Source organism: Trachurus japonicus, chromosome 18 (genome assembly GCF_045865225.1).
Source record: "Trachurus japonicus isolate A0001 chromosome 18, Traja_1.0".
Classification (NCBI taxonomy): domain Eukaryota; kingdom Metazoa; phylum Chordata; class Actinopteri; order Carangiformes; family Carangidae; genus Trachurus; species Trachurus japonicus.
In genome coordinates this window covers 8,016,267-8,043,162 of record NC_140924.1, presented here as the reverse complement: position 1 = coordinate 8,043,162, position 26,896 = coordinate 8,016,267, and the positions used below count along the sequence as shown (strand labels likewise).

The window sequence follows — 26,896 nt, the reverse complement described above, 5'->3', positions numbered from 1 at the left end:
TGAGACACTCTCATTTTATTTATATTTTATAAAAAGAAAACAAGGCAAACTGAAATTACTCAACACATTGGACCCTTGTTAAAAGACACAGCAACCAATGCCAGAAGTGACCTGGTCTGGGCCAAATAAATAAAAAATTGCGTAACCAAGTCAGTGTGAACACTGACCTTTCACAACACAGGACTCATATTATGATTTTTGATTAATTAAACGACAACTGAATTAATCTGCATGGCAAAATTATAGGATTTTTTCTGTCGACAAATATTTCTGCATTAAAACACCTTACAAGATTTTGATAGCTACCACCTTGTGTACCTCCAGCTGTTCTAAGTAGTTATAACATCATCCTCACATTAATCGCAGCCATCTTCTTCTTTCTCACTCCAAAGACACACAAGTTTCCCGATGGAACCATTCTGACCAAAAATATTTCTCCAGTCGTCCAGTTATGGTGGCTGTATAATTTATAATTATTTACATCAAAGATGATGCCAGACAGACATTAGTTTATGTGACCTTTACAAACTGATTTGTAGTACACTTGCAGTATTCACATTTTTATTTCTAGAACAAAACAAAAGGTCAGCTGAAGTCAGGATCATTCAGAAACAGAGCCTTTCGAATGTTTTGTTAAACTTGTTGATGGTTTTCGTTGAAGCTTCTGGTAGTGTTTCTGAAAACAGAGAGGGGAGCAACATAAACAATCTACAATTTAATTTAGAGTCTGTAAAGGAAGCGTGGACTGACGGCGGGAGATAATGGTTATATCACTTCTTATAAAGTCTACAGATACAGCGACCAAGTGAATGAGCTACAGCTTTCAGGCTAGTCTGGCGGTAACTCTGTTAGCTTGGAGAGGACCTTAAGAAATTCAATTCACTCTACACTTCTGTTGTAAATATTTAAATTACAATGAAATGGAAATTAAACATGAAATCATTCATGGGTCCAATTTAGCATTTGGCCTGGAGTACCGACTGGGTGTGACCAACAACAAATACATGTGAATGTTAACCTATTTGCGTTTATTTATTTTGTTCTTACCACACTGGGACCTGCTGCCTCTGACTCTCCCTCTGCTGGCCACCAACAGGAAGTGAGAACTGACTCATCCGTTCACTGTCCACGGTGTCCGCATCCTCTAATGTAACAATGTCTAATCTTTCCCTTTTGGTTTGTCTTTGTGTGTTAGCGAAACGAAACGTGGGACAAGTAGAGAATACTTAACCGATCACGACTGCTGTCGTTCTGATAGGTTCAAATAAATGAGGGACCACGCTGCATTTCATGTCAACATCACACAAAAAGTAAGGAAATAGTAGTTTATTTATTTGTTGTAACAATGCCTCTTTGCAATAAATGTTATACCATTAAAAAGCCTTTATTTATTTCCCTTTTAAACAATGTCACATTTATAAGGAACGTGCGCCCATGAAAAATTGTCCAAAAAGGGAAATAAACAGGCTTTCCAATGGTATAAGATTTATTTGTTACAACAAAAAAACATTAATTTCCTTAATTTTTGTGTGATGTTTTGATCTCTCAACTCTACGTGTTTTTGCATACCTGCAGGTTATCGTAGTGTTTCTGGCTGCTGCAGTGGAGCTCCTTGGCAGTTCCCTCATTCAGGTAGAAAACAGAGCAGAGATTACAGAAATACCCCGATTTGGGGACGACAAACTCCTGACCTGTACAGAAACAGAAACAGCAGTTTAAAAGAAACAGAAGAACAAAACCCAATCTAATCGATACAAAATGAAATCAATGTTTTGGTTTCTCACCGAGGGGGTTGTGAGGGGTGAACGGTGGCAGTTTGAAGTCGGCAGCAACAGAAGGAGACTGAGAACGAGATCTCTTTGCTTCAGGTCCGACCAGCTCACTCTTCCTTTTACTAACAGCTGAAGGAGGAGAAGAGGGAAGACCCATCAGATCACTTAAACCCTGGCAATGGTACTAGGGCTGCAATGTTAAGTCAATTACCTCGACTGGTAGATAATCACTTGACTGATATATCTGAGTAAATATACGCTACAACTCTTTTGTCATCCTCTCATCTCTGTACCTTTGACGTCATTCCCGCTCCCTCCTTCCTTCTCCTCCTCTCCTTGCTCCATGCATTGCTCCAGGTTCTGCTTCTCAGGCTGCAGATCCTGTCCACCAGAAGCTACACAGATGTTGCTATCGCTTGCTCTTTCCACTTCTGCCGTCTGGATCTCTTGCTCACTGGGACTTGACAACGTCGGTGGATCTTTGCCCGAAGGTGATGAGTCATCGAGTGAAGCAACTGGTGGTGGATCAGAACCAGTCGATTCCTTTTCTTCTTTTTCCTCATCTTTTGTACCAACTTTTCTCCCTCGGGTAGATTTTCTCACTAAGGTGAAAGTCAATGAAACTATTAAGCAAACATTCAAATGACAAATCTTTCATGTAAGACTCCAGAGATAAGACTTGTGTGTTTGTGTCACCAGGGGTTTGTCTGGTCCTCCTCTTGGCTCGGCTTCTTCTCGTCGTGGTTGTTTCCTTCTCTTCATCCTCTTCAACCTCTCCCACCTCATCAACCGTGACAAAGTTCACACTCTCATCTGAAGTAAAAAAAAAAATAAAAAAAAAATAAAAACATTTTCAGGCTTACATCAACACTAAAACCTTAATGGGATAGTTCAACATTTTGGCAAATTGGCCCATTGCCATGATTGTAAAAGTCATAGCAGTAGGTTTGTTATTTGTCGGTATAAGCTATTTTTAGTACAGCGGAGCAGAATCGCGAGCTGCTCAGAGCTATGCTACGGAGAGTTGTGATCTGCACATTCACCACGCTATGAGATAATAACAGAACGTTACCAGAGTTGTTTTAGAGGTAAATTCATGCAAAACCGCTGATGCACGTTCCTGTCGGAGTCTCTGCATTTGCCTCTAAAACAACTCTGTCTGGTAACGTTCTGTTATTATCTCATAGCGTGGTGAATGTGCAGGTCACAACTTGTCTACCAGAGCGTTTTGGAATTGTTGGATTGTGTATTTGATGAGGGAAACCAAGAAATCCCATGAGCCTCCGTAGCGTAGCTCTGAGCAGCTCACGGCTCTGCTCCACCGTTCTAAAAATAGCTTGCACCGACAATTAAAGGTAACAAATCTACTGCTATGACTATAAGGATTATGGCAATGGGCCAATTTTAAAATAATTCAGTGCACGTTAATGTGACAAACCTGCAGCAACGTCAGATTTGTCTTCAGCAGATGTTGAGGCTTTCAGAGCTTCATATTCGTCGACCTTCTCTTCTTCATCACAAGCGGCTTCATCTAAAGTCACCAAAGTCTAAAAACAGAGACAAGATATGTTCTGTGATGCCAAATCTGCATTTTACAGTGTGTATAATTTCTAAATTTCCATCTTTACCTCTGGGTTTAGGGAATCCACTGATTCATCCTCCATGTTGGGTGGATGGGCCTCCTGTATACTTTGCTCCTCCATGTTGGGTGGGTGGGCCTCCTGTGTGCTTTGTTCCTCCTTGCCCTCCTCCTCATCTTCTAGAATTTCATCCAGAGTGACGAGCGTCTGCAGCTCTCCCTCCGTGATCTCACCATCCCACTCTTGACCCTGAGAGGCTCCTTCCTCTTCAGCCTCATCTGCTCCCACCTCATCCAGAGTTACCAGCTCCTTGGTGTCTACCTCTAGCTTCTCCTCCTCTTCCCTTCTCCTCTCTTTGGCCTTCCTTGTCCCTCCCATGCTGCTGCCGCCTCCTCCTCTGTTGCTACTGCTGCTGCTGCTCCGGCTCCTTCGTTCCCTCTCCCTGGTCCTCCTATCTTCCCGCTCCTTGGCGAGCTGCTTGTCTTTAGCAGCAGCCTGCCTCTTCCTCAGTTCTTCCTTCTCGACCGTGTCGTCAGGGTAATCCTCCTCTTCCTCGCTCACTTCATCCAGGTTTACCAGAGAGTTTGTTGCAGTTATATTTCCATCTTCATCAATGTCCGTTTTTGGTGTTCTTTCTTTTTTCTCCATATCAGACTCTTCTGGACCAGATGGACCATCAGTTATCTCCCTGATGACCACTATGTCTGCTTCTGCTTCATTAATACTACATATTGGTGCATCTACTTTTGAATAAGCTTCATCCTCTGTCATAACTCTTTCCGTTATACTTGACTCCTTTGTGGTCATCAGCTCTTCCTGAACTTGATCATCTTCAAGAGAATCTACAACTTCATACATTGGCTCCTCTTCTTCCTCCTCATCTTTGGGTGATTCGGTGAGAGATTTGCTTTCCTTTGTTTGCTCGTCCTTGTCTACTGGAATTTCCTCCTTAGTCTGCTCTGTGGAGGGGGGGTTGTCAACCATCTCATCCTCCACAGAATCCAGAATCTGATATGTCACCTCATCTTCATCACCAACTTTTTCAGATGCACCTTTTTCATCATTTAGTGGTGTTGTGTCATTTTTAGATGATTTGACCTCTTTCTTTGGTCTTCCCCTTTTCCGTTTTCCTCCTGTAGCAGGCTGCTCATCCTTAGCAGCCTCGTCCTCCACAGAGTCTAAGATTTTGTAGATTGAATCCTCCTGACTTGCCTCTCCTACCTCACTCTGCTTTGTTGGTGTGCTCTCTTTTTGAGGTGTTTTCTCATCTCTTCTTGATGTTCTTTCCTTTGATCCCCTAGCAGGATTGTGCCTCTTAGCAGTTGGTGTGTCCTCTCTTTTTGTTTTGTCATCCGTAGCATCTCGTTGATTTCTTCTTCCCCTTCTTTCCCGGGTAGATCTTGTCATTTGAGCTGGTTCTTTAGCAGCACTCTCATCCTCTACAGAGTCTAAAATTTCATAGGAAGCTTCCTCTTCATAAGGTTTTTCAGATTCTTCACTGAGATTCTGAGTAATTTTATCCTCTTTCTTTCCTCTAGCACTCCTCCTTCTACCACACCTTTCTGTGACAGGTGCATCTTGAACCACTTCATCCTCAACAGAATCTACAATTTCATACATCTCGCCGGTGATGTCTTCTATGTCTTTGTCTAATTTAGGACCTTTTGCAGTGGTGTCAGTCTTTGTTTGTCTTTCATTTTTTTTAACTGACCTGTTCTGTTTCTTTGGTGATTTCTCCTTTTCTTCGGTTTTCAATCCTCTGCTCCTGAGGCTGGTCCTCCTTGATGATCTATCATCTTGTCTGACAGTCACCACAACTTTTGTATTGTCAGAAGCAGAATCTGCCTCTGTAGTTGTTTGTTGATCTTCCACAGAATCAATCACCTGATAGGAGTCTTCTTCCTCTTCCTCTATTTGCCTGTTGTCTTCTTGAGGCGTCTGATTAATGGGAGTTTCAAGGTTGTGGCTGTCTTCTTCCATTGCCACCTGATCATCAATTGAATCAAGTATCTCAAAAGTTTCTTGTTCAGTAAAGTCACTGTCAAGGTTGTTCAAAGGGTCGTCTTCTTTTACACCAGGGCTCTCCGTGTCTTTGGAGACTTTGCAGGACTCTGTTGAAATAATTTCGCCTTTGGCCACCTCTTCTTTTTGCTTTGCCTTCTTTCCATCTCCCTTACCTCTTGGATATTGTCTGCTACCTGTATCCAACACTTGGGCTCTATCTTCATTATTTATATCTTGATCTTTATCTATTACATCTTTACCTGAAAATGTATCATCAGATTTGTTCCCTGCTTGAATCACATCTTCTTCAGGCTGTTGTTTTACTGTAGAACTGTTACCTTCAACTGAGTGGTGGTCCTCTAAACCTGTTGTGGCTTGATTTTCAGTAGTGCTGTCGATGATTTGAAAAGAAACATCCATTCCCTTTTCACTGCTCCCCTCAAGGTAAGCTTTGCTTTCATTTTTGACACTGCTTAAGGCCTGTTTGTCCAAGGCTCCCTCATACAAAGTTGGCTTCTGCTCAAGTTCTGTAAGCTGTGTTTCAGAGCTGCCTCCTTTGTCCCTATCATCCATCTGTTCATCCGTTTCGTCAAGTGAATCAAGGATTTGGTAATTGTCACTGTCATCATCATCCTCCTCTGGATATTTGTCAACTCCATCATCTTTCTTTCTTTCTTCGCTTCTCTCCGGGTCTTTGACCGTGTCGTCTTTAAAATCAATCTCCAAAATCTGGGCTTGACTCAGTTCTAACCCTTGTTCCTGTGCAGGTGGATGCATCTCTGATGGCGTTTCTATTTCTGTCTCTGACTCAACAGTTTTTGCAGCAATGGCCTCTGCTGACATCTTGTGGTAAGTCTTTTCCACTGCACTTGCTGTGGCTTTTGCCTCTTGATGAGGATGACTCTCTTTAGACACCTTGACAGCTGCAGGTGATACCACCTTTTCCCTTTCGCATGCAGCCGAAGACGATCGAGTCCTACCTAAGGATGACATATTAGATGCTTTGGCTGGAGATCTTGTTTTGCTCTGTTGTGCTTTCTGACCAGAGGAGGAAGGGGTTTCAAGAGACAGCGAAGAGGAGACTGCAGAGGTTTTACCTACACTGGCAGAGGATGGGGATTTTGTGGGAGATTTTGTATATTCAGATGAGTCCTTGGTCTTTTTCGGTGACACAGAGGACAAGTTTGAAGATGAGCTTCTCTTCATTGAGTCTTTAGTCGACCTGGATGAGGAGGAAGATGAGGAAGAGGCTGAGCTCACAGGGTCTTTCAACGACCTTGTCTGTTTGGTAGTAGATGATGTGTCTGAGCTTTGCCTTTCTTTTCTCCCCCTGGACGACCGCCTGGGAGAGGAGGACCTCTGATGGTCAGGGCTTCTGTCCTGCACGTCATCACCAACTTCATCAACTGTGACAAAGTCCTCCAAGTTGAAATTTTGCTCATCAAAAAAGTCATCAGTAAAGTCATCTTGACCCTGGACCGAGAAAAAAGAAGGAATCAATCTCTGACACAACTAACTCATAAGATGAAATTGATAATTTAACCTATTTGTTTATTGCAAACAGTTTTTTGAAAAATACTGGTGAAAAAGACAAAAAGTGTCTTGAGCTAAATCTGGGAAATGCCTATCATTGGTGGTAGAGGGTCTAATTCTAGAGGAACAGTCAGTAAGTATAAGATGCTTGATTAAAAAACAAAGATGTTGATTCTTACCTGTGATGCATCTCTATCCTTTGGACTTTTGGAACTTGTACTCTACAAAAAGAATAGGCAACGACAAATAATGCTGATTAGTGGCAGGTGAAATTAAACAAAGTCTGCAAGTCTATAATGATGGGGCAAAACGCAGGTCAACACTACAACAACAAAAATTTCACCTGTTAAGTTTTTTTTTTTTTTTAACACACATTAAAAAAAAACACTTGTTGGCAAACATATTTTTTCTATTGTTCACACAAAACGCCTAAATCCTTCAGATTAGGGCAATAGTAATCTAATGGTAAAAGTAAATATTTATATCACCTGTTTCTCTTCAGGGTGACTCCTTTTTGCCCGTGCAAGTCTGTGCTGGCGTACTGCTGCAGTGAGGGCTTTAAATATATCTTGGTCAATATGTTGGAAGTCAGGGACCAGTTCTTCAGAGTGGACCAAACTTGTGGCTTTAAGAGTGGAAGCAGTTGTTCCATCCGCAGTATCGCCGGTAACTGTTGATGATCCTTCCTCTGTCTTTACTTCTGCTTTCTCTACATCCTCATTGGTCTTATGAGAAATGGTGGATTCCATGGTAATCTCAGGTCCCAGTTTCTCAGTGGCCTCCCCCATTGCTTGGTCACTTAAATCACTGGCACTCGGTCCTGAGCCAGCAGGAGCTGCTGGTTTAGCAGGGGCTGAGATACTGGTTTGTGCTACAGGCTGAGACTCTTTATCAGAAACTTCAGTAGGAGGAGGCTTTGTTTGTTGCTTCGGTTCAACCTTGACGGTGCCCTGTTCAAGGTTTAGCGTTACCTCACTGGATTCCTCAAGGCGCTGTTTTAGACTCTTCAAACTAAAATACAAAATATATTTATGCATGTCAATCAACTGATGTGGGGCCAAAATAATGTGGGTCATATCAGTTATCACACTGATTATTGCCAAGATTTTGGTCACATAATTTGACTAATCTGACAACAAGTGAATATACTCACGACTCAAAACGTTGAACTTTACTCCTGCAGAGATAAAATCAGTTGGTTAGTTTAGTTGTTGAGAACAGGGCATTAGAAAATAAGACATTTACAGTGTGGAGACTATCAACATACATACCATGTTACACGTTTACACACAGAGTGTGGTGAGAAAGTGTTGTACTCCCGCAAAACCTTTGTTACACCACTGGGGTCAGCCATCTCAACACACACCTGAGGTAGAAAGTGAAAAAGAAAAAATAAAGAAAGTAACAAGACAAAAACAAGTAGAAAGAACAAAGTGTAGCTCTCAAGGTTGTGTTACAAAATCTGTCCGAGCTTATAACGAGCCAAGTTGCTGTTGTACCCTGTTGGCAAGTGGCAGGAAGCCGACAAAAGCAGCGATGGATGATACCACGTCCATGACAATCCTGATGACATCCAAACTTGTCTCAGAGATCTCCACGCAGAGCAGCCTCTCCTCCAGAGACTCCAGATCAGGGACACGCTGAAAAACAACAAACAGCTGATGTTTAGGAACAAGGAGTCAAAAAGATGGCTGCTTTCCAACTGACATAAAAATGTTCAATGACTTACAGAGTTGCACCATTTCATCAGAGTTTTGTATGTGAGCTCCTGCAAAAAAAGAGAAGAGTCCCAGATAGTCAGAGATAATGTAGGTAGTGTATAATACATTTACAATTTCAAACCAGAAGCACTACCATACTATTAAATCTTGTTGTTACGTCCATCTAAAACCATCTACCAAGGGAATTAGAGGAAATCAGAGAGGGCAAGATTCAAGATGAAAAACCAAGTGAAGCAGAGAATCCAGTATCCATACCTCTCTTGATTCTAAAGACATCTGCTCCAAGATGAAGTGGACCTGCAGCATGGAGCCTTTGACAGAAAATGGATTTCTGAGGTGATCTCTGACAAAACTGCAGCATGCAGTCCAACTGCTGAAATAGACGAAAGCCTGGAGGTGCAGAGAGAAGAAAAGGAAAAACTTAAATGACAAATCTCAATACAAACAGCAAACTTCAATTAAATCAATCAAAATGCAGACTCTTCTCCTTACCCTCCTCTGCAGTGTCAGGACGATCACATTGTAGTACAGGGACTGAAGGTTTTGTTCGGTGAAATAAGGCCAGACTAACTTGGCGATGTCCTCGTGTTTGTAGTTTCCCTCTGGCAAACCCGTCAACATGATGGTGGAGAAGACTGAGGCCTGATGCTTGGCCTTCTATAGGACACAATGTTCAAACCGTGAGTTAATAAAATTGTACACTGTATTTAAAAGCGATAGTTCAACATTTTGGCAAATTTGCCTATTGCCATAATCCCTATAGTCATAGCAGTAGGTTCATTACCTTTAATTATCGGTGCATGTTGTTTTGAGATCTGTGGGTCAGAGACGCAAGCTGCTCAGCATACACAGTGGAGGTGAATGGTACAGGTCCCCTGTCCCTCATCAAATACACAATCCAACAACTCCAAAACACTCTCGTGGACAAGTTGTGACCTGCACATTCACCACGCTATCGAATAATCATTTATAATTATGTAATGTTACGACACACAAAGCAAATACTGGGGACTACTTGCGCTTTTGAAATCACTCCGCCCAGCAGATTTGCCTCTAAAACAATTCCGTCTCACATTATTATTTAATAGCGTGGTGAATGTGCAGGTCACAACTTCTCCACGAGAGTGCTTTGGAGTTGTTGGATTGTGTATTTGATGAGTTTGATGAGTTTGATGAAGGACAGGGGACCTGTACCGTTCACCTCCATTGTGTTCGCTGAGCAGCTCATGGCTCTGCTCCGCGGATCTCAAAACAGCATGCACCGATAATTAAAGGTAATTAACCTACTGCTATGACAATAGGGATTATGGCAATAAGCAAATCCCTATAATTTGTGAAACTTTCTTAACACTATGAACAGTAAAGAGTTCAGTCAACTCTGATCTTAATTGGGACAGAATTGAGTGGTATACAACCACAGAATTTGGAGTTTGCTAGTTTTGTCTCGTAAATCCAGAGTCAAACCAAAAGCAGGAAGTGACCTGAAGTTCCACCTTTTGCGATTTCAACATGAAAATAAAAAACAACAAAACATAGATGCCATGATGAGGAAAATTCTGCTTACCGCAATGTCGCTGCTTTCTTTGACCGTCAGATGATCTATGGGCCAAAAATGAGGACAGTCACTTTCCTGAACAACAGGTATTTATATTACTGTTTTGTCCAACTAACTCTCTTACCTGGGATGATAAACCAAGGAGATACAGTCGGGAACACAAAGGGACAAGTTGTCAATGTGACCCAAAACGGTGAGAGGCTGCCCTTTGGAACACCAAATTTGCTTGTTGGGACAGTTGTCCCAGGAAGAACATCCTTGCTGTCTGGAATAGCGTTTGCGGCAAATCTTGGTGCTGCAAGAACAAAAAACAAGTAGAGTGCTTTGTTTTGAATGCACCTGAGGTAAGAGAGCAGTTTTTATTTTCAAAGCCAAAGACTTACGTAGCGCTGCACAGCCAACGTTTGGTATTTTCAGCCTGTAGACTCTGTGAGCAGGGGCCTGTTTCAGGAGGCTATACCAAACTCCAAGCCTATCAGCATCACGGTTGGACTCCATTTCAATAAACACCTGAAATATAAAACCAACAGGAAGTCTTTTTCACATTCCTAAAACACATGCACTTGTGTATGTGTGTGTGTGTGTGTGTGTGTTTCTACCTTGTTGAGGAGAGGCATGTAGTTTTTGACAGAGTCTATTTTTTTCAAAGCTTCCTTGAGGTCTTTGGCCTCACTTGGTGAAATGTTCTTGATGTAGATCGTTCTCTCTCCATCATCATCCACCGGCTGCATCAAGAACAAGCAAACATTCACACTTTCTGTCTTTAAAATGACTCTAAAGGCACTAAATTGTGTTTAGTGAAAACTGAGGGTGGGAACTTACAGAATTCATGTGTGCCATCAGTGATTTGTAAAACCCAAGCTGAAATAAAAACAGAGTGGGATGTATTAAACCTACAGGACATCTAGAAATATCTGTCAATAAAAACAAAAAGTGACGTGTACATGCGTACCGGGGCCATTGATATGCCATCTTCCACTACATGTACTGCAAGTTTGGAGTTTTTGAGGGACAAGCGTTTACTCCTGGTGTTAGTCAAGACCTTGTGTACTTCCAGTACTGTTGGCATCAGAACAAAGGCCTGAAGAGGAAAACAAGGGGGAAAATAGACATTAATGCTTTAAGTAGTAATATTAGTTTGGAGTTACAATCAGTCTGAAACTCTGTGCAAGTCGGAAAGTTCTCTCATTAAATAATGTTCAACTGCAGATTAAGAGTATACCACATAAAAATAATGTCAGATCACATGTTTGGAGGAAAGAACAAGGAATGGGATCACCAACGGCCACAACATCAAAATTTAGGATTAACAAACCAAACTGACTCTGGTGCCTACCTTCTGAGCCTGAGGAACAACATAGACATTTTCTTCTTCATACTTGAATCCAAATGGTATGAAGAGGTTGGCAAGGTCTCTCTCTGTGTAGCAGCCATCATAATACTTTGGCAGGTTGGTTATGAGCATGATCTTCTTACCAGAAAATAGAAACTTGAAAAATAAAAATAAAAACAGACAAAATATTTACTGGGGTTGTGATAATCAACTGCAATCAGACACAAAAACTGCTACTGAAACAACTCATTTACAAACCAGAACAAGTCATGTGTTTAAATACTTCTGTAGTTATTTGTTGAGAAACCTACCGTTGGTGACATGCAGGCGTTATGCTTGAGGCACTCTGTAAAAGAAAGCCAAACAGAAAAAAAAAAAAATTAACATTGACATTTATTGACAGTGAACTACTCTAGGAGGACAAACTATCTCTTTTTTCTTACCAATTTTATTTTGATGGAGGTGCTTTTCTACCATCTCCCCAATTGTCAAAGGGGTAGCTGCAGCTGAAGATGTGGTTGCTGCCAGTTGCTGTTTCTTCATTGTTGCAGCTGAAGAAGATGTGGTCGTTGCCGGTTGCTGCTTGCCCACTGCTTCACTTGAAGAAGATGTGGTCACTACTGGTTGTGGCTTGCTCACTGCTTCCGCTGAAGAAGATGTGGTTGATGCTGGGTGCTGCTTGCGGACTGCTACGCCTGAAGATGTGGTCGCCGCCAGTTGCTGCTTGCTCACTGCTTCCGCTGAAGAAGATGTGGTCGCCACCGGTTGCTGCTTGCTGACTGCTTCTGCTGAAGATGTGGTCGCCACCGGTTGCTGCTTGCTGACTGCTTCTGCTGAAGATGTGGTCGCCACTGGTTGCTGCTTGCTGACTGCTTCTGCTGAAGATGTGGTCGCCACCGGTTGCTGCTTGCTGACTGCTTCTGCTGAAGATGTGGTCGCCACCGGTTGCTGCTTGCTGACTGCTTCTGGTGAAGATGTGGTCGCCACTGGTTGCTGCTTGCTGACTGCTTCTGGTGAAGATGTGGTCGCCACTGGTTGCTGCTTGCTGACTGCTTCCGCTGAAGAAGATGTGGATGCCACTGGTTGCTGCTTGCTGACTGCTTCCGCTGTAGAAGATGTGGTTGCCACTGGTTGCTGCTTGCTGACTGCTTCAGCTGAAGAAGATGTGGTCGCTGCCGGTTGCTGCTTGCTGACTGCTTCAGCTGAAGAAGATGTGGTTACTGCCGGTTGCTGCTTACTCACTGCTTCCGCTGAAGATGTGGTTGCCACCGGTTGCTGCTTGCCGACTGCTTCAGCTGAAGAAGATGTAATTACTGCCGTTTGCTGCTTCCTCACGGTTTCCACTGAAGAAGATGTGGTTACTGCCGGTTGCTGCTTACTCACTGCTTCAGCTGAAGAAGATGCGGTTACTGCCGGTTGCTGCTTGCTCACTGCTTCTGCTGAAGAAGATGTGGGTGCTGCCGGTTGTTGTTTGCTCACTGAAACAACTGATGAAGATGTGGTTGCTGATGGTTGCTGTTTGTTCACTGTTTCAGTTGAAGATGTGATTGCTGCTGGTTGCTGCTTGTCCACTGCTGCAACTGATGAAGATGTGGTTGCTGATGGTTGCTGTTTGTTCACTGTTTCAGTTGAAGATGTGGTTGCTGATGGTTGCTGTTTGTTCACCGTTTCAGTTGAAGATGTGGTTGCCGCCAGTTGCTGCTTGCTCTTTGTCTCTATTTCAGCTTCAGCTGAACTTAATGTGGCCTGCTGCTGCATTCGTAAAGCATCAGTCTTGGTCTCCATGGTTTGCACAGTGGGTTCAGCTTCTGCTGAAGCACTTAGCCGTACTTGTGATGATGCTTTGACAGAGCTTTCTGGAGTTGTTATAATGGTGTCCGTGCACAGAGCATCTGTGTCTGAAGATTCAGGAACTGCTTCTGTGGTCTGAGGCGGAACAGTGGAAGGTTCAGGTAGAGATGAATCTTCCCTGGTCTCATCTGTATTGGTTGGTGGTTGACTCTCATTTGATTTGTCTGGTACAGCTTCTGTATTAGTCAGTTTTCCCCCTTTATCAGCACAACTTTCCACTCTAATGGGCTCTGAAGCTTCAACCACTGTTTCTCCAAGATCCATTGGTTCAGTTTCTTTGGTCTCCTTCATTTCAACATCAACTTTTAATTCAGAAACTGTCACATTTCCTTCTTTAACAACCTTAGCCGTGTCATCCAGCAGCACAAGAGATTCTTGAACCTTTGTTTCTGATTCTTTGGACTCTGAGGTCTCTGCTTCTGAAGCCGATTTTGTTGGTGAATTTGGGGCTTTTGCAGCTGTTTTTTCCATATTTTCTTGTCTTGTAGCTTCCATTGCAGTCAATTTGCCCCCTGTTTTTTTTGGTTGCTGGGAAGTTGAGGCGTTTTGTGTTTTGGACACCAAGACATTTGTGCGTTTATTTCCTGATTTATTAACCTTTGCTGTCTCTTTCTTCTGCTCCACACTTTTTACCACTTTAGCTTTCTGTTTGGTTGATACATTTTTGGCTTTTGAAACCAGAACTTTTGCTTTAGTGACATTTGATGATCCTTTACCTGTGTCTTTTGCACCTGTTTTCTCATTTGTATTGTTGCCCTTTGAAGCTTTTTTGGCTTGAGAGGGTAAAGACTTTGTGGGGGTACTGGTAGTTGTAAGTTTAGTGGTTTCAGGTTTGGCAACATTGGAACTTGCTGGTTTTCTGTAAACAAAAGAGAGTTTTATCATCATCAAGCAGGAAGATCAATAAGAAATGAAAGATCAAGGTCATAGACATTCCTCTGTGTAAATATTTCACTATCCTTCAAAAGGTTGACTTTCTGTAATGACTGCTCCCAAACAGTGAATACAAGAAAGTTCAGTAAATTCTTAATTCATACAAACACAATGCTGGAAAAAAACGGAATACCTGTCATTCACTCCATAGACAAAAGGCAAAGGGGAAATATACTGACGAGAACAAAATAAAACCTTCAATCTCTATTACTGTTAAACGGAGCTGTGTGTGAAGAATATCTTACTTCTGAGGAGTCGTCTTCTGCTCCTTTGGAGGAGAGTCCTTTTAATAAACCAAATGAGATTTGTTATTTTAGATTTGTCTGAACATTGACACTTCTTCACACAACAGAGTTCATACACAGTCCAGGGTATTCATAGTTACATATTTTTGTTCCCCAGGCTTTATGTGTCAGCCCATTCAATTGAAAATAAAATACACAGACCAACACATATCCATTATTTTACTTAACACTGAATATGTTTGATCAGAGAGTCTTGAGACCACACAAGACACTAGACTGTATTTCCCTTGGGCATGGACAGAAAGACAGTTAAAGTGGAATACCCGATCCCTGATGACACCGACTGCCACTCCTTTTATGTTGAAGTGCTTTACACTCTTCAGTTTCTTTGCGTCTTCCACTTTCTCAAAAATCACAATTGCCTATATGTAAACAAAAAAACACAGACACCAACACATGGATTACTACAACAATTAAAGTTTCATACAAATGATTTAAAACCACAAAAGACTTATTTAATCAGAAAAGCTGATTTGTTGAGGAGAAATTACTTTGGGAAACCTTCAAGAGGCCTTTCCTTTTTTTTCAGATGTTTACAAGAAACAGAAATATAAGTCTTCTTTCACAGCTTTTCCAAAATATTAAGGGTGCTACATATCTGGGGATCTTCTAAATTAAATCTAAATCTAAATTAAGATGGTGTTTTTCGATTGTGTTTAGTAAATATCACAGTGGCCAGTAGAAACTCATACTCATTTTGTCTCTGTACATACCTCCTGTGTAGACCGAAACAGTATGACCGATTTTGTTTTTCCATACTGCTCAACACCAGCAACCACGTCGTTGTGAGACAGAGTAGTAAGAATTCCATCAAGCTTCACCTTGGTCGGAGGTGGAGATTTACCCAACTAAGTAAAATCAGAGAGATAAAAATGAATTGCTGATTTGGTCAACACAAAAACTGACTGTCTTTTAATGATTAGATGGGGAAAAAATGCATCTGTAGTGTGTTCAAGCTCTTAAGTATCACATTTTACAAGTATAATTTTCTGTTGAATTTCATTGACAAAGTCAAACACGCACACACACACCTTGGTCTTTGTAGAAGCACTTGCCTCTTTCTTCTGTTGACTAGGCTTTGCTTTAGGGGCGGCTGTTGTCTTCTCCTTTGTCTTAGCTGCTGCTGCTGAGGACGTTGAGGCAGCAGAGGATGAGCGCTTTCCTCCTTTGGACGCTGAAGAGGATGATGATGATGACGAAGACTTCATTTTGGCCAGCTCAGCCAGTAAAGCAGGGGCTAGACTTTTAACAACAGCTTCCAGGTCTGAGTCTTTTGACAGAGACTGGACAGCTAGAGTGACAGAAGTTGAAAAAACAAAAAAAAACGGTGTAAGACAAAACTGCAGTGTATTAGGGTTTTCACTGTTCCTGGGAGCCATTTTTCAAGATGAAATATAGATATATTACCACATTATCATCATGTTATGTATGTTGCAAACAGCGTGTTCTTCGTAAATAAACTTTAACGTCAAGAAGAAGAGATTTGTAAACTTGATAAAAAAATTTAAAATTTGTAAACTTCATAAAAAATTAAGAATTTGGCAATTTCTCAAACCTGATTTTTCCAGTAATTTCTTCGCCAGTTTTTCTGCACTGCTTGACCTCCTCCGTTGAGGGGGTGACCTCTCTGACGACGATCGTCTTTCACGGCTCCTTCTTGGGGACGATCGTCTCTCATCTCCCCTCCTTGGGGATCTTCTATCACGGTTCCTTGGGGGTGATCGCCTCTCCTCACTTCGTTTTGGCGAGGACCGTCTCTCATCTCTCCTCCTTGGCGGAGATCGTCTCTCATAGCTCCGTGAACGTGACCGATATCGGGAGGAGGTAGGACGGTCGTACCATGGAGACCGAGACCGAGACCGAGATCGAGATCGAGACCGGGTGCTGAAGAATAAATTAAAGTTAACAGTCCATCATTCGAGGTTGTAGTGACATTACATCCATATTCAGTAACTGCTTAGATCAGAATTTGCGTCTCCACAGACCTGTGAGTATATCTGGAGCTGTACGGTGATCGTGATTTACTGCGTTTCTCTCTTCTTTCATGGTGCCTTCGGGGGCTAGGTGAACGGGACAAGGAGCGGCTTCCATGTCTGGTTTTCTGGTGACGATGTTGGGAGGTCTGGGAGGAGGATGAGGATGCCTTATCCTTTCCTGCAGCACTGAGGAGAGCATGGCACAAAATAAGCAGGTCAATGAGCCAAAGAAAATTTCAAAAAACCTGCAGGGTACTGGGTTTCAACTAGCAGTTGCTGGTGAAAAAAAATACCTGGACTGAAGTCTTATGTCACCATCCCACTCAGGGTATCTGTGGAAAACAAAAGATGAAAGACGAAAGAATTTAAATGCACCTATTAAAACACAACAGGTTACAGCAAACACTTGGGTAAAAACTCATCAGGGACAAACAATCTGTAGGATTCCCTTTCAGTCCCATTTCACCTCAACAATACCTTACCATCTACTCATTAAAAATAAAGTGAAAATGATGAGAAAGAAAAATAGACTGACTGTGCACGTAGAAATCTGCAGTTTTCAAGGTGGAGGCTGGTGTTCTGGTGGGAGATCCAATCCTAGCAGTCAGAAAAACAAACACACAATATTATACCTCATCATAGCACCGACGACTTTAAATATCTCAACTGCCAAGACACAAGAACGTGTTTATTGAACATTATGGGTTCATTAAGACATGTATTTGAAATTCAAAGTTTGTACTGAAGCTAATGTCCAAAATCTGTCAACTAATGAGCTTTCGTATGGAAAACACCACAACTTTTGTTGATACATGTTCATATTAACTGAGGAGCCGTGACATTAGCCAACACCCCAGAAAGGAAAAAGCTGCATGAGAGTGATGCTTCATAGTACAAACAATTCTAAGAAATAATCATGAAAACAAATGAAAATAATTAGATATAAACAATAATTAGCATGGCAATGAATCCTTTAGAACATTTGGAACAACAGACTTAGCTTGAGTTCAGGAACAAGTCTTTTTTATGAAACATGACAAACAGTGCCAGTAGCAATCAAACTGAAAAAGTCTTCTTAATTTTGCTCTTCGGGTTATTTCGGCAGAGGTCACCATCAAGAATGGATCTGGACAAAACCACACCATGTCTGGAGTAGAGGCAGGTCGATGTGGAAACTGGAAACGGAGCCGGTCGTTGTTGTGTGGCCAAAATTTAAAATGCAATGTCCGAAAAGGAAGCGGGGGCGGCAAAATCAAAAGGACAAAAAGAAATCTGATTTTGCAATTCTTGAAGTTGGATGGTTGCTGTTGGGTTTCTCAAAGTTCATAGTGGTTGCAGTACTTTTAGTCTAGTACTAACTGTAATTCCTTACTGGGCACAAGAAAGCTTTAAACAACAAAAACTGAAGCTTCTTTCAAAAATAACAGTAGTAAGGAGAAAAAAAATCCTACAATTAAATCAATTAAAGTGCAAAAAAAAAAAAAAAAATTGGCGTTGTGGGGAAAAGATGCTAATTTTACATTAACTAACAGTGTATTCAAACTGAATATAGGACTGTAGAAAAAAAGAGAAAAAAAGCCAACATCTTTCAATGAAATAATTGTTCAGATCTGTAGATTTTTCCACGTCACGCTGATCCCTTTTAGTCTCGTTCCCAGCAATCGTCTGCGATGATGGCCACCACTTGAGATTTTATACTGAATTAAACGTCAACAGTCACTGTAAATCTAGCAATGGCCATTGCACTTTGAACTTCATCCATCAAGCCAAATTATGCAAAAAAAAGTTATAATGACATTTTGGTACAATAATCTGTCATAATTTTTCACAGGTTTATACAATCTCTCCACAAGTTTGTAATCCAAACTTGTTTTTGCAAAATGGTGTTCATCTTATAGGTCATGTCAGGCTTTGCAATTTTTAAGAAATTACTGATCCTTTAAAATTCAATAGAATATTTTACATTGATCAAATACTATCACCATTGTGTTTTTTTTTTGTTTTTTTTTTACATTTCAGTATTTCTAAACAAGCAAAAAAAATAAATGAAATAGGTAAGTTACAATGTATGACAAAAAAATTTAACAAATAATCCGCTATTCCCTAAAAGGGACAAAAAACAGAGTGCGGTCTTCTACTCACCTTCATTTGAGTGCATTCTTTGTTACACAGAGAACAGGTATGTGGAAAGACTCTTGGTGTGGCTGCTGCATAGTCATGCATCATGGTCGGCGTTGGCAGACCCTTGGAGCCTGGCCTTCGTGGTATTCCCTTGCTGGAAGGTGTCATCAGGGGCAGAATGTTCACGGGGTTTGACATTGGCTGAGGTGGAGCTGGAGAATTAACAATTGGGCGAGGATCACCGGTGTTAAACATTGAGCGTTGTATGTTGCTGGGGATGACAGACGCAGGAGGAACCGCTTGCGCAGCAGGGAAAACTGGAGGCCACACTGTTTGCTGCACTGGTTGCTTCTGTGCCTGTTGCTGCTTCACGTGCTGCTTCTCTTGCTGTTTCTGTGCGAGCTGCTTCTGCGTCTCTTGCTGCTGCATCTGCTGCTTCTTCATCTGCTCAGCAACCATTGACCCTTTATCTTGAGATTTGCTCGGTGGTTTATTGCCACTGGTATCACTTCGGCCAATGAGCACAAGGCCAGGTCGGCCAGGATGCATACCGTGAAACAGAGTGCAGGATGGTTGGCTTTTCGATGTTGACTCTGCCTTTGGTTCTTTGAAAGGAAGGTGTTTGGAGGCTTCAGTCTTGAAGACTCTTATGTCTGTGTCTTTCTTTGGTAGGGAGAAAGAGCTGACAGTCGATTGAGAAGACTGCTGTGCTTGGGTGTGAAATCGTTTAGTTGGATCATTACTTGAGGAGGCTACAGAGCTCAGATTTGAACTGTATGAAGAGCTGGAAACAGAGCTTCCCTGAGCACATGAAGAAGAACCCGGGGCACCGCTTTTAACCTCCGTCATATTTTGTTGCAGTAGTTCTCGGCTGTGGCTACCACCATCATAAGTGCCACTCCCTCCACTGTTCCCTCTTCTGCCACTGGTTCTTCCAATCTCATCCAAAACACCTCCAACATATTTGCTAGTATGTCCATAGTCAATAACTTTGCTGGGCTGGAGAATAGGTGATGACACTCCCTCTGGGCATATCCCTGCTCCTCCCGAACTTGTTGCACCTCTGGTGGGCTGGGATTCAGGGTAGGATTTTGACTGTCCTGCAGCTGAAGCTCTCTTTGCCTTCTGAATGCGGATTTGTCGCAAGATGAATGGCAGGGTGGTAGGGGTGATCTGGTCTTCGGGGTAGGAGATGAGATGCTCCACATCTTCCTTTTCAAGTCCAAAATGCAAAAGGATGTTAGTGGCAGATTCAGAAGTGTACTTGGGGCAAGTTGAATCGGCAGAAACTGCAGATTTGTTAGGCGCTTGATAGTCATAATCACCCAACCCTGGAATGGACTGCAAATTGCGTTCCTTTTCTCTTGGGGGGTTAACCCTATTGTCATCACCACCTGCATAGCTCGATGAAGCAGACGAATAAAAATTGGAAGAATCACCAGCAGTTGGCCTTTTGTAGTTTGGCAACCAGTTCAAAGCGCTGCTGCCACTTTCAACATCAGAATGTCTTTGTCCAAGGGCGGCAGAGGTCGAGGGCATCGGATAAGAGGTCATCCCTGTGCCTGCGGAGTGTAACTCGTCTCTCTGTGTGTTGGGAAAGTGAGTACCAATGGGCTGATGCGCCGGATTGCCAAGAAACCCCACCTCCTCTCTAGCTCTGCTAATATGCATGTCTACAGACCTTTGTATGTCCTCCATCATGTTTCTACTTGATTCAGGCCTGTAATTGCCTGACTGAGTCATCAATGATGGAATCATTCCCCCAGAGCTAGCAGGGGCTGTTGAAGCGTTTCCAGTCGAGCTGTAGCCAGACCCCGGACCAAGGCGAGGGTCCCTCTCTACCCTAGAGAGTCCATATTGCCCCTGGGTGGAACTCTGGTTCCCAGAGGCATAGGGGTTATATAAGGGATGCGACATGACGTCTTCAGATGGTTTAGCACAGTTAGCGGTTGGGTAGATAGATGTGTGAAACAGTTCGGTTTGAGCTGGATGTCAAGTTCACAGCTCAACGGCCAAAAGTGAGAGCGTTGTTTTCTGCATCAGTGCTAGCTTGGCTTTTCAATGAGCCAGCTGCAAGGATACAGGCTGCCATCCAATCAGAAATGAGCTCACTGTGAGCCCTCCGAGTAGAGGGCTATTTCGGGGCCCTGGAACAGGAGACGGTATACCACGCTCCAATTGCAACGCAAAGCTGAAAAGTTCAGAAAACAAAACAAGTGGTTATTTAATGGACATGGAAATCAGCGTCTTGGTTGGGTGACATCCATCATTAGGAAGGTCTGGTCTGGACTGGTCTGCTCTGGTGCATCTGGTTGGACTGGGATTCAGCCCATCTTTTTCACTTCCTGGTCTTCACTAGCAAGAAACGAGGGAGGCAAAAGCAACAAAGCACAGACAGAGAAAAAACAAGGTCATGGCTGTTGAGAGGAAACATTCAGAACGCAGACAAAGTAATTTATTTTGTTTCCATGCTCATCTCTGGTGAAAACAATTGAGACTGGCATCAGCAGCAGACATATAAAGCACATTGCAAAACCGCAAAACACGTCACAGCAACGTTTTTCATTCCAATAAATCACAGTACAACACTGAGCTAAACCCCGGTACTGAATAGCATTTTAAGTCGGACTGAACTCTGGCTATAACTCGAGAGGACAAGACGGTTGGGCAATGCAACAGAACTGAAACTGAACAGATTAGGTCATTATGACATTCATGTGATTTACAATGGAATGGCCAGAAAATAATCTACACAGATTAAAAAAATAAATAAATAAAAACTCAAATTTATATGGTCCAATCAGAAAGAATCAAGGAAGGAAACTGAAACGAAAGCCTTGATCCAATATAAAGGGATTCTGTTCAACAAAGTGCTAGAATACTATATGAAATGGTTGCAGGTTTGTATCACATAGTGTCAGGTCTTTAACTCCAGCAGATGAAAGTGAGGCTTTATACTCAAATACAATTATGTTGAATAATTTGTCATAGCAGTGGGAATTACAAAAATGGAGGTCCTGCCAAAAAGTCTTATCCACATGTGCTAAACTGGCAACACACAACAACAGGCAGTGAACACCCACTTATGGAAACTGCTTGAACCAATTCATTTTGAAAGAGCAACAGCTGGCAGTTAAGCTGAAAATCGGTCTTCGGCATTCAGTTGACCAATGCTGGAATTAAGATCCCTCGCTCAGTGACTGACCCACGGACATTTGCAGTCACAGAACTGGCCCAAGTGTTGGAGCCCAGCTAGAAAACTGCAAGCTCATCCACTGAAAGGCCTTTCAAAATCATATCTGTACAGAGAGACATTCTTGAAAACAATGTTTTACAGAGAGGTCTGTACAAAATCCGTATTTTGTACTTATTCTCGTTTATATCTCATCCACTCCATTAAACAAATGATTACTGAAATTAGGGATGCACATGATCAACCATTTAACTGTTAACTGATAACAAGAACTTTGACCGATTAATACTATCAGCTATATTTTTTTTATTAGCTCCTTATGTCGTCAACTCATGGGGGCGTTTCGACACGTGCAGATTTCACGTGCCTTCAGTCATATTTCGCAGCAAAAAGTTACACAGGAGGACTGACAGTGAAGGAAGGTCAGACAACTAAATGTAACCTACATGCATCACCTGCTCTCCAGCCAGTTAACCTGCAGCTCTCCTGCAGCGTCAGAGGAGCTCTGCTGTTCCTTCAGTCTGGTGTTTGGCTGCACTTTGTATCAAAATAGTTCTACATTGGACGATCTAACCTCCATATGAGGGCGATCAGCTGTGACAGAGCACAGTGGATGTGGGCACGTGGCGCTGATTAGCTGTCGCAGCACACGTGTGTATTGAACGGCACAAAAAAAAATTTTGAGCCATCAAAATATTTTTTTTGCTGTGCACCGCGAGCGTTTTAAACTTATCGGTTAACGGTTAATAATCGGTTAACAAGCATCGGTTATCGGTCAGAAAAAACATTCAAAATGTGCATCCCTAACTGAAATGGGTGATTCTCTGAATTCGGTGCACTTTGGGTTGTCAGATTTAAAAAAAAAACTTTCAACCCTGTAACAATGACTTCACCCCCCAACAGTGTTTTTTGTTACAGGGTGTAAGATTTTGGTTAAAGTAGCCCAAAATCCTTAATTAGCCAAGGTATGTAGCATCACATAACTTTAGGAAATCAAGAAATTATAAAAAAAAAATGTCAACACTACTGTTAGTTTTTTCCTGAACAGTTGCTAACTATCATGGAGTTGAAAGGTTGAGCTTGACCATGCCAATCTCACAATAAAAACTATTAAGTAAGAAAATATGCTGACATTTTCTTCTCTTTACAGTATGTTCTTCTAAAGTCTTAAGTGTCTCTTCCTCAACTGAACCATTATTTTTAAAACGGGGGATTTGGTATGTTGTTACAAAGCTCAACAAGACTGAGGGACAAGATAAAATATTGCTATTTAATTTGTTCCCCAAATGTTTGTATTGTTTTGGTGAAAGTAGTCAGGAATATTATTATATTAACAAAATATATAATAGGTTCATTGCAATTTTTAAATCCAATTGAAAAAGTGATTCTGGTCAACAGGAAAAATATGGCTGTGATCTACTTCTTAGCAACCCATACGTGTGTGTTTTATAATCCAAAGACACATGGACTCGTCAATGTTTGGCTTTATGCAAAAAAAAGAAAATGTTTTATTTGAAAATCTTTGAGGTAAACCTGAGGGACACAAAGTGCACCAATTCAGAGAACCACCCAACTATAGTTTGAGCAGATCTTTGTTCACAATATCCATATTAGTTTTGGTTTCCAGTCACGAATCTTAGTTAGACAAATATTAACAGGCCTGAAGATGAATGGAGTATTACGAAAAGTACTCATACTGTTGCTTGTTAGTTGTCTACATAGAAAGCAGTGATGGGAATAACGGCGTTAGGGCCTACTTTTTTCAGTAAGTAAAAGTTACTGTTTCCCCCAGTATATAGAACTTGTTCTTAAAGCAGAAGTAAGCGATCCGGTCGTTTTGGCTAATGCTGCGTTCCAGGCAGGCTTTTGAAACCGTAAATTACAGCTTCAAGTCACGACTTACGACTTTGTAGCGTTCCAGGTAACCCACTCGTGTTTTTCCGACCTGTTTTACCTGTGAAAGTCACTATAACGGCCACTCGTAACTTCTGACCTGTGAACTCGTACCAGATCGAACTGGTACGACTTCACAGGTCGGAAAAACACGAGTTACGAGTTGCCTTGAACGCACCATAACGTCTTGTCAGCCGACAGAGTTAGCAGCCCCCGCCCTCGTCATGGATCTATTGGTCCTCGTCCCTACGTCACCACATTCACGCACACCACTTGGCTGCACACACAGCCCTTCATGCCGTTCTCTCTCCTCATTGGATAAAACTTGTAGGATACAAGAAAAGTTTTCTCCTCGGCTCAGAGCAGAGCAGAGTGACTGAGAGACCCGTGTTTTCGGTCCAAACACTGATTGCTGTGGGAAGATACAACTATTTAAGACTTAGCCTATATTAACACAAAAATATCACTTACTTCTGCTTTAATTGATTCTGCCTGGTTAAATAAAGGTTAAATAAAAATTTTTTAAAAAGCTGTTATCATTACTAACAATAAAATGCCCTGTCACAAAATAATACACCCGTTAAAGTGGACGTTACACATTTATTTGAGTCCATCAACTAGTCGAGAAAAAGTAACGCAATAGTTACTTTTCCAAGGAATTAGTTATATTTATGATGTGGTAACTCAGTTGCTTTTTGGGAAAAGTAACGTGGCAACACTATTAGACACAGTTCAACTGTTCAAGAAAAAAAAAAAATCCATGAAGCGCACCCCTTCTTTTTATTTTTTATTTTATCTGCGTCATATCAGTGTAGCATTTCACTTCGTTAATCCCGACACCCTCTCTGCACGCCAAAACACTGTCAGACCAAGTGATAAATCAGTATTTTATGTCGTGTAGCAGCCTGCCTGCACCCTTTAGTGGCAGAGAAAGACACACAACCATCCCTGGTGTTTGGAGTTGAAGCCCAGCTTGACTAACGTTAGCTAACTTGCTAGCAGGCTCTACCGTTACCGTTGGTCCGGTGACGAACAAACGCCGCCGCCGACCGACAAAACACCGCGTAAAAGCGACTGTACGTGCGGATAAATATCGCTCCGAGTTTTATAAAAACCACTGTTGTTTGTTTTTTACACACCCACCGTAACTCGTGTTAAGTATCTGGTCCTCGGCGTGCTGCCTGAAACTCCTCTCCGGGTTGCTCCTCTAGTCTCTTGGCAGCCAGGAAATCTCAGATGTCGCGGAACCATTACAACTTCCGGTTTGGTGCCCAGCCTTCAGAGTAAAAGCACGGATACGTTGAAAGACGTTACGACAGATCTATGTGTGAATGTGTTTGCATATGTTTTTATATGTATATGACTATATAGAGAGATAAAGACTAGTAATCGTTAGAAAAAATCTATATGTATATAAATATAAGAATATATTAGAATAAATCAAGTTAAATAACTCATAAATTAACTTACTGTATATATTATAATGACTAGATAACTTGATAGATAATTTCTGAATAAGGGGTGGGAGTAAATAAGTTTTACTTCTTCCCACTCCTTTTCGGATATGAAACAAACAAATAAACAAACAAAACAAACAAAAAAATCAAATTACCTTTATTTTCAATTATTTTCTTTTATTTTTTTTATCATATATATATATATATATATATATATATATATATATATATATATATATATATATATATATATATATATATATATATTGGTCCATATGTTGTTTTTGCAAAGTTTCTATATGTTATGTCTGTCCATTTCTGTATGTTTTATTTCTTTTAACATGTCCGAAATAAACTAACTAACTAACTAACTAACTAACAGATGAGATTTTGTTTTTTACTTGAAAAATCGGTAACACTTTACAATAAGGGTCCCTTAATTAACGTTAGTTAGTACATTATTAAGCATTAATATATAAACCAATGTGTTAATTAATGCTGAGTAATGCATACATAATAACTAATTAATTACATTATTCAACTTTTATTATTACTTAATAATTTATTAACTTACTTTGAGTAGTAAACATTAATTAACTGCTTACTAATAGGCTACATTAATTAATGTGTTTCCTAATCCTAAGTAATACATGATAATGATTGTTAATATATCTGTAAACAGTTAATTAATAGTAGTAGTTAAAGCAGAAGTAAGTGATATATTTGTGTTAATATAAGTCTTAAATAGTTATATCTTCCCACAGCAATCACTTACATAGAGTGTTTGGTCTGAAACACGGGTCTGTCAGTCACTCTGCTCTGCTCTGAGTCGAGGAGAAAACATTTATCGTATCCTACAGTTTTTATCCAATGAGGAGAGAGAACGGCATGCAGGGCTGTGTGTGCAGCCAAGGGACGCCGTGAATGTGGTGACGTAGGGACGAGGACTGTTATGGTGCGTTCAAGGAAACTCGTATTTTTCCGACCGTGAAGTCGTACCAGTTCAATCTGGTACGAGTTCACCGGTCGGAAGTTACGAGTGGCCGTTATAGTGACTTTCACCGGTTAAACAGGTCGGAAAAACATGAGTGGGTTGCCTGGAACGCTACAAAGTCGTAAGTTGTGACTTGAAGCTGTAATTTACGATATGTTAATTAAGGGACCCTTATTGTGAAGTGTTACCGAAAAATCCTTAATTTTTTGCTGCCACTTATTAAAAATGATACATATATCGATCAAACCTGTTTTGATTTAAAAATAAATAAATAAATAATGATAAAAACGCTTTAAAATTCAGATCCCAGTACTCAGAATACAACTTTATTCTCCATTCATCCTACAGACAGACAAACAGAAAATGAATATGTGAATGAATAGATTAAATAAATAAAAACAATGTTGGTACACCACTCTGTGTGGGTGTGGGTTAAAATAGATAGAACATTCCTGTATGTATTAAAAACATGTTTGTGTATTAAACGTGTCTGTTAAACATAACAGTTCCTTATTGAGGAGGGCCACAGCTGATGGTATACATTACTTTTTGTAGCCATTATTCTTGGTATGGCCAGTCTGCAGCCTGAGGGCAGCAGCTGAAATGCTGAGTGGAGGGCACGAGTCCAGCATATTGACAGGTCAGGTAAACACAAGCTTGGTCAAAAACTCATGC

The 26,896-nt window shown here is 41.3% G+C and overlaps 1 protein-coding gene across 5 annotated transcripts; it reads right to left on the bottom strand.

The window, feature by feature from the left end:
* LOC146968600 (uncharacterized) lies at positions 1–25,037 on the bottom strand. 5 transcript variants are annotated; one of them, XM_085760009.1, is made up of 34 exons: positions 24,914–25,037; positions 18,706–20,875; positions 17,099–17,160; positions 16,857–16,895; positions 16,573–16,749; positions 16,143–16,471; positions 15,619–15,878; positions 15,301–15,435; positions 14,851–14,949; positions 14,528–14,565; positions 11,942–14,208; positions 11,810–11,844; positions 11,502–11,654; positions 11,118–11,246; positions 10,988–11,026; positions 10,765–10,890; positions 10,549–10,675; positions 10,290–10,460; positions 10,175–10,209; positions 9,103–9,267; positions 8,866–9,000; positions 8,619–8,657; positions 8,389–8,529; positions 8,161–8,255; positions 8,043–8,066; positions 7,378–7,900; positions 7,069–7,110; positions 3,401–6,829; positions 3,211–3,319; positions 2,469–2,585; positions 2,066–2,374; positions 1,785–1,901; positions 1,570–1,691; positions 1–676 (listed from the first exon to the last, which is right to left on the bottom strand). In XM_085760009.1, the coding sequence occupies exons 2-34, from the start codon at positions 20,599–20,601 to the stop codon at positions 602–604; spliced, it is 11,559 nt and encodes a 3,852-aa protein (XP_085616135.1). In that variant the 5' UTR covers positions 20,602–20,875; positions 24,914–25,037; the 3' UTR covers positions 1–601. The 5 variants fall into 5 exon arrangements, with proteins under 5 accessions (XP_085616135.1, XP_085616138.1, XP_085616137.1 ...); XM_085760012.1 differs by having other exon boundaries at positions 15,643–15,878; XM_085760011.1 differs by having other exon boundaries at positions 24,910–24,978.
* Between the last annotated feature and the right edge of the window lie 1,859 nt (positions 25,038–26,896).

Bases quoted from the DNA above. Each gene is read 5' to 3' on its own strand.
- LOC146968600 (XM_085760009.1), bottom strand. From the start codon at position 20,601: ATGTCGCATCCCTTATATAACCCCTATGCCTCTGGGAACCAGAGTTCC. The intron at 17,161-18,705 runs GTGAGTAGAAGA...TCTGACTGCTAG, and splicing joins AAGAATGCACTCAAATGAAG to GATTGGATCTCCCACCAGAA. The intron at 8,658-8,865 runs GTATGGATACTG...CTTTTTTTGCAG, and splicing joins TGTCTTTAGAATCAAGAGAG to GAGCTCACATACAAAACTCT.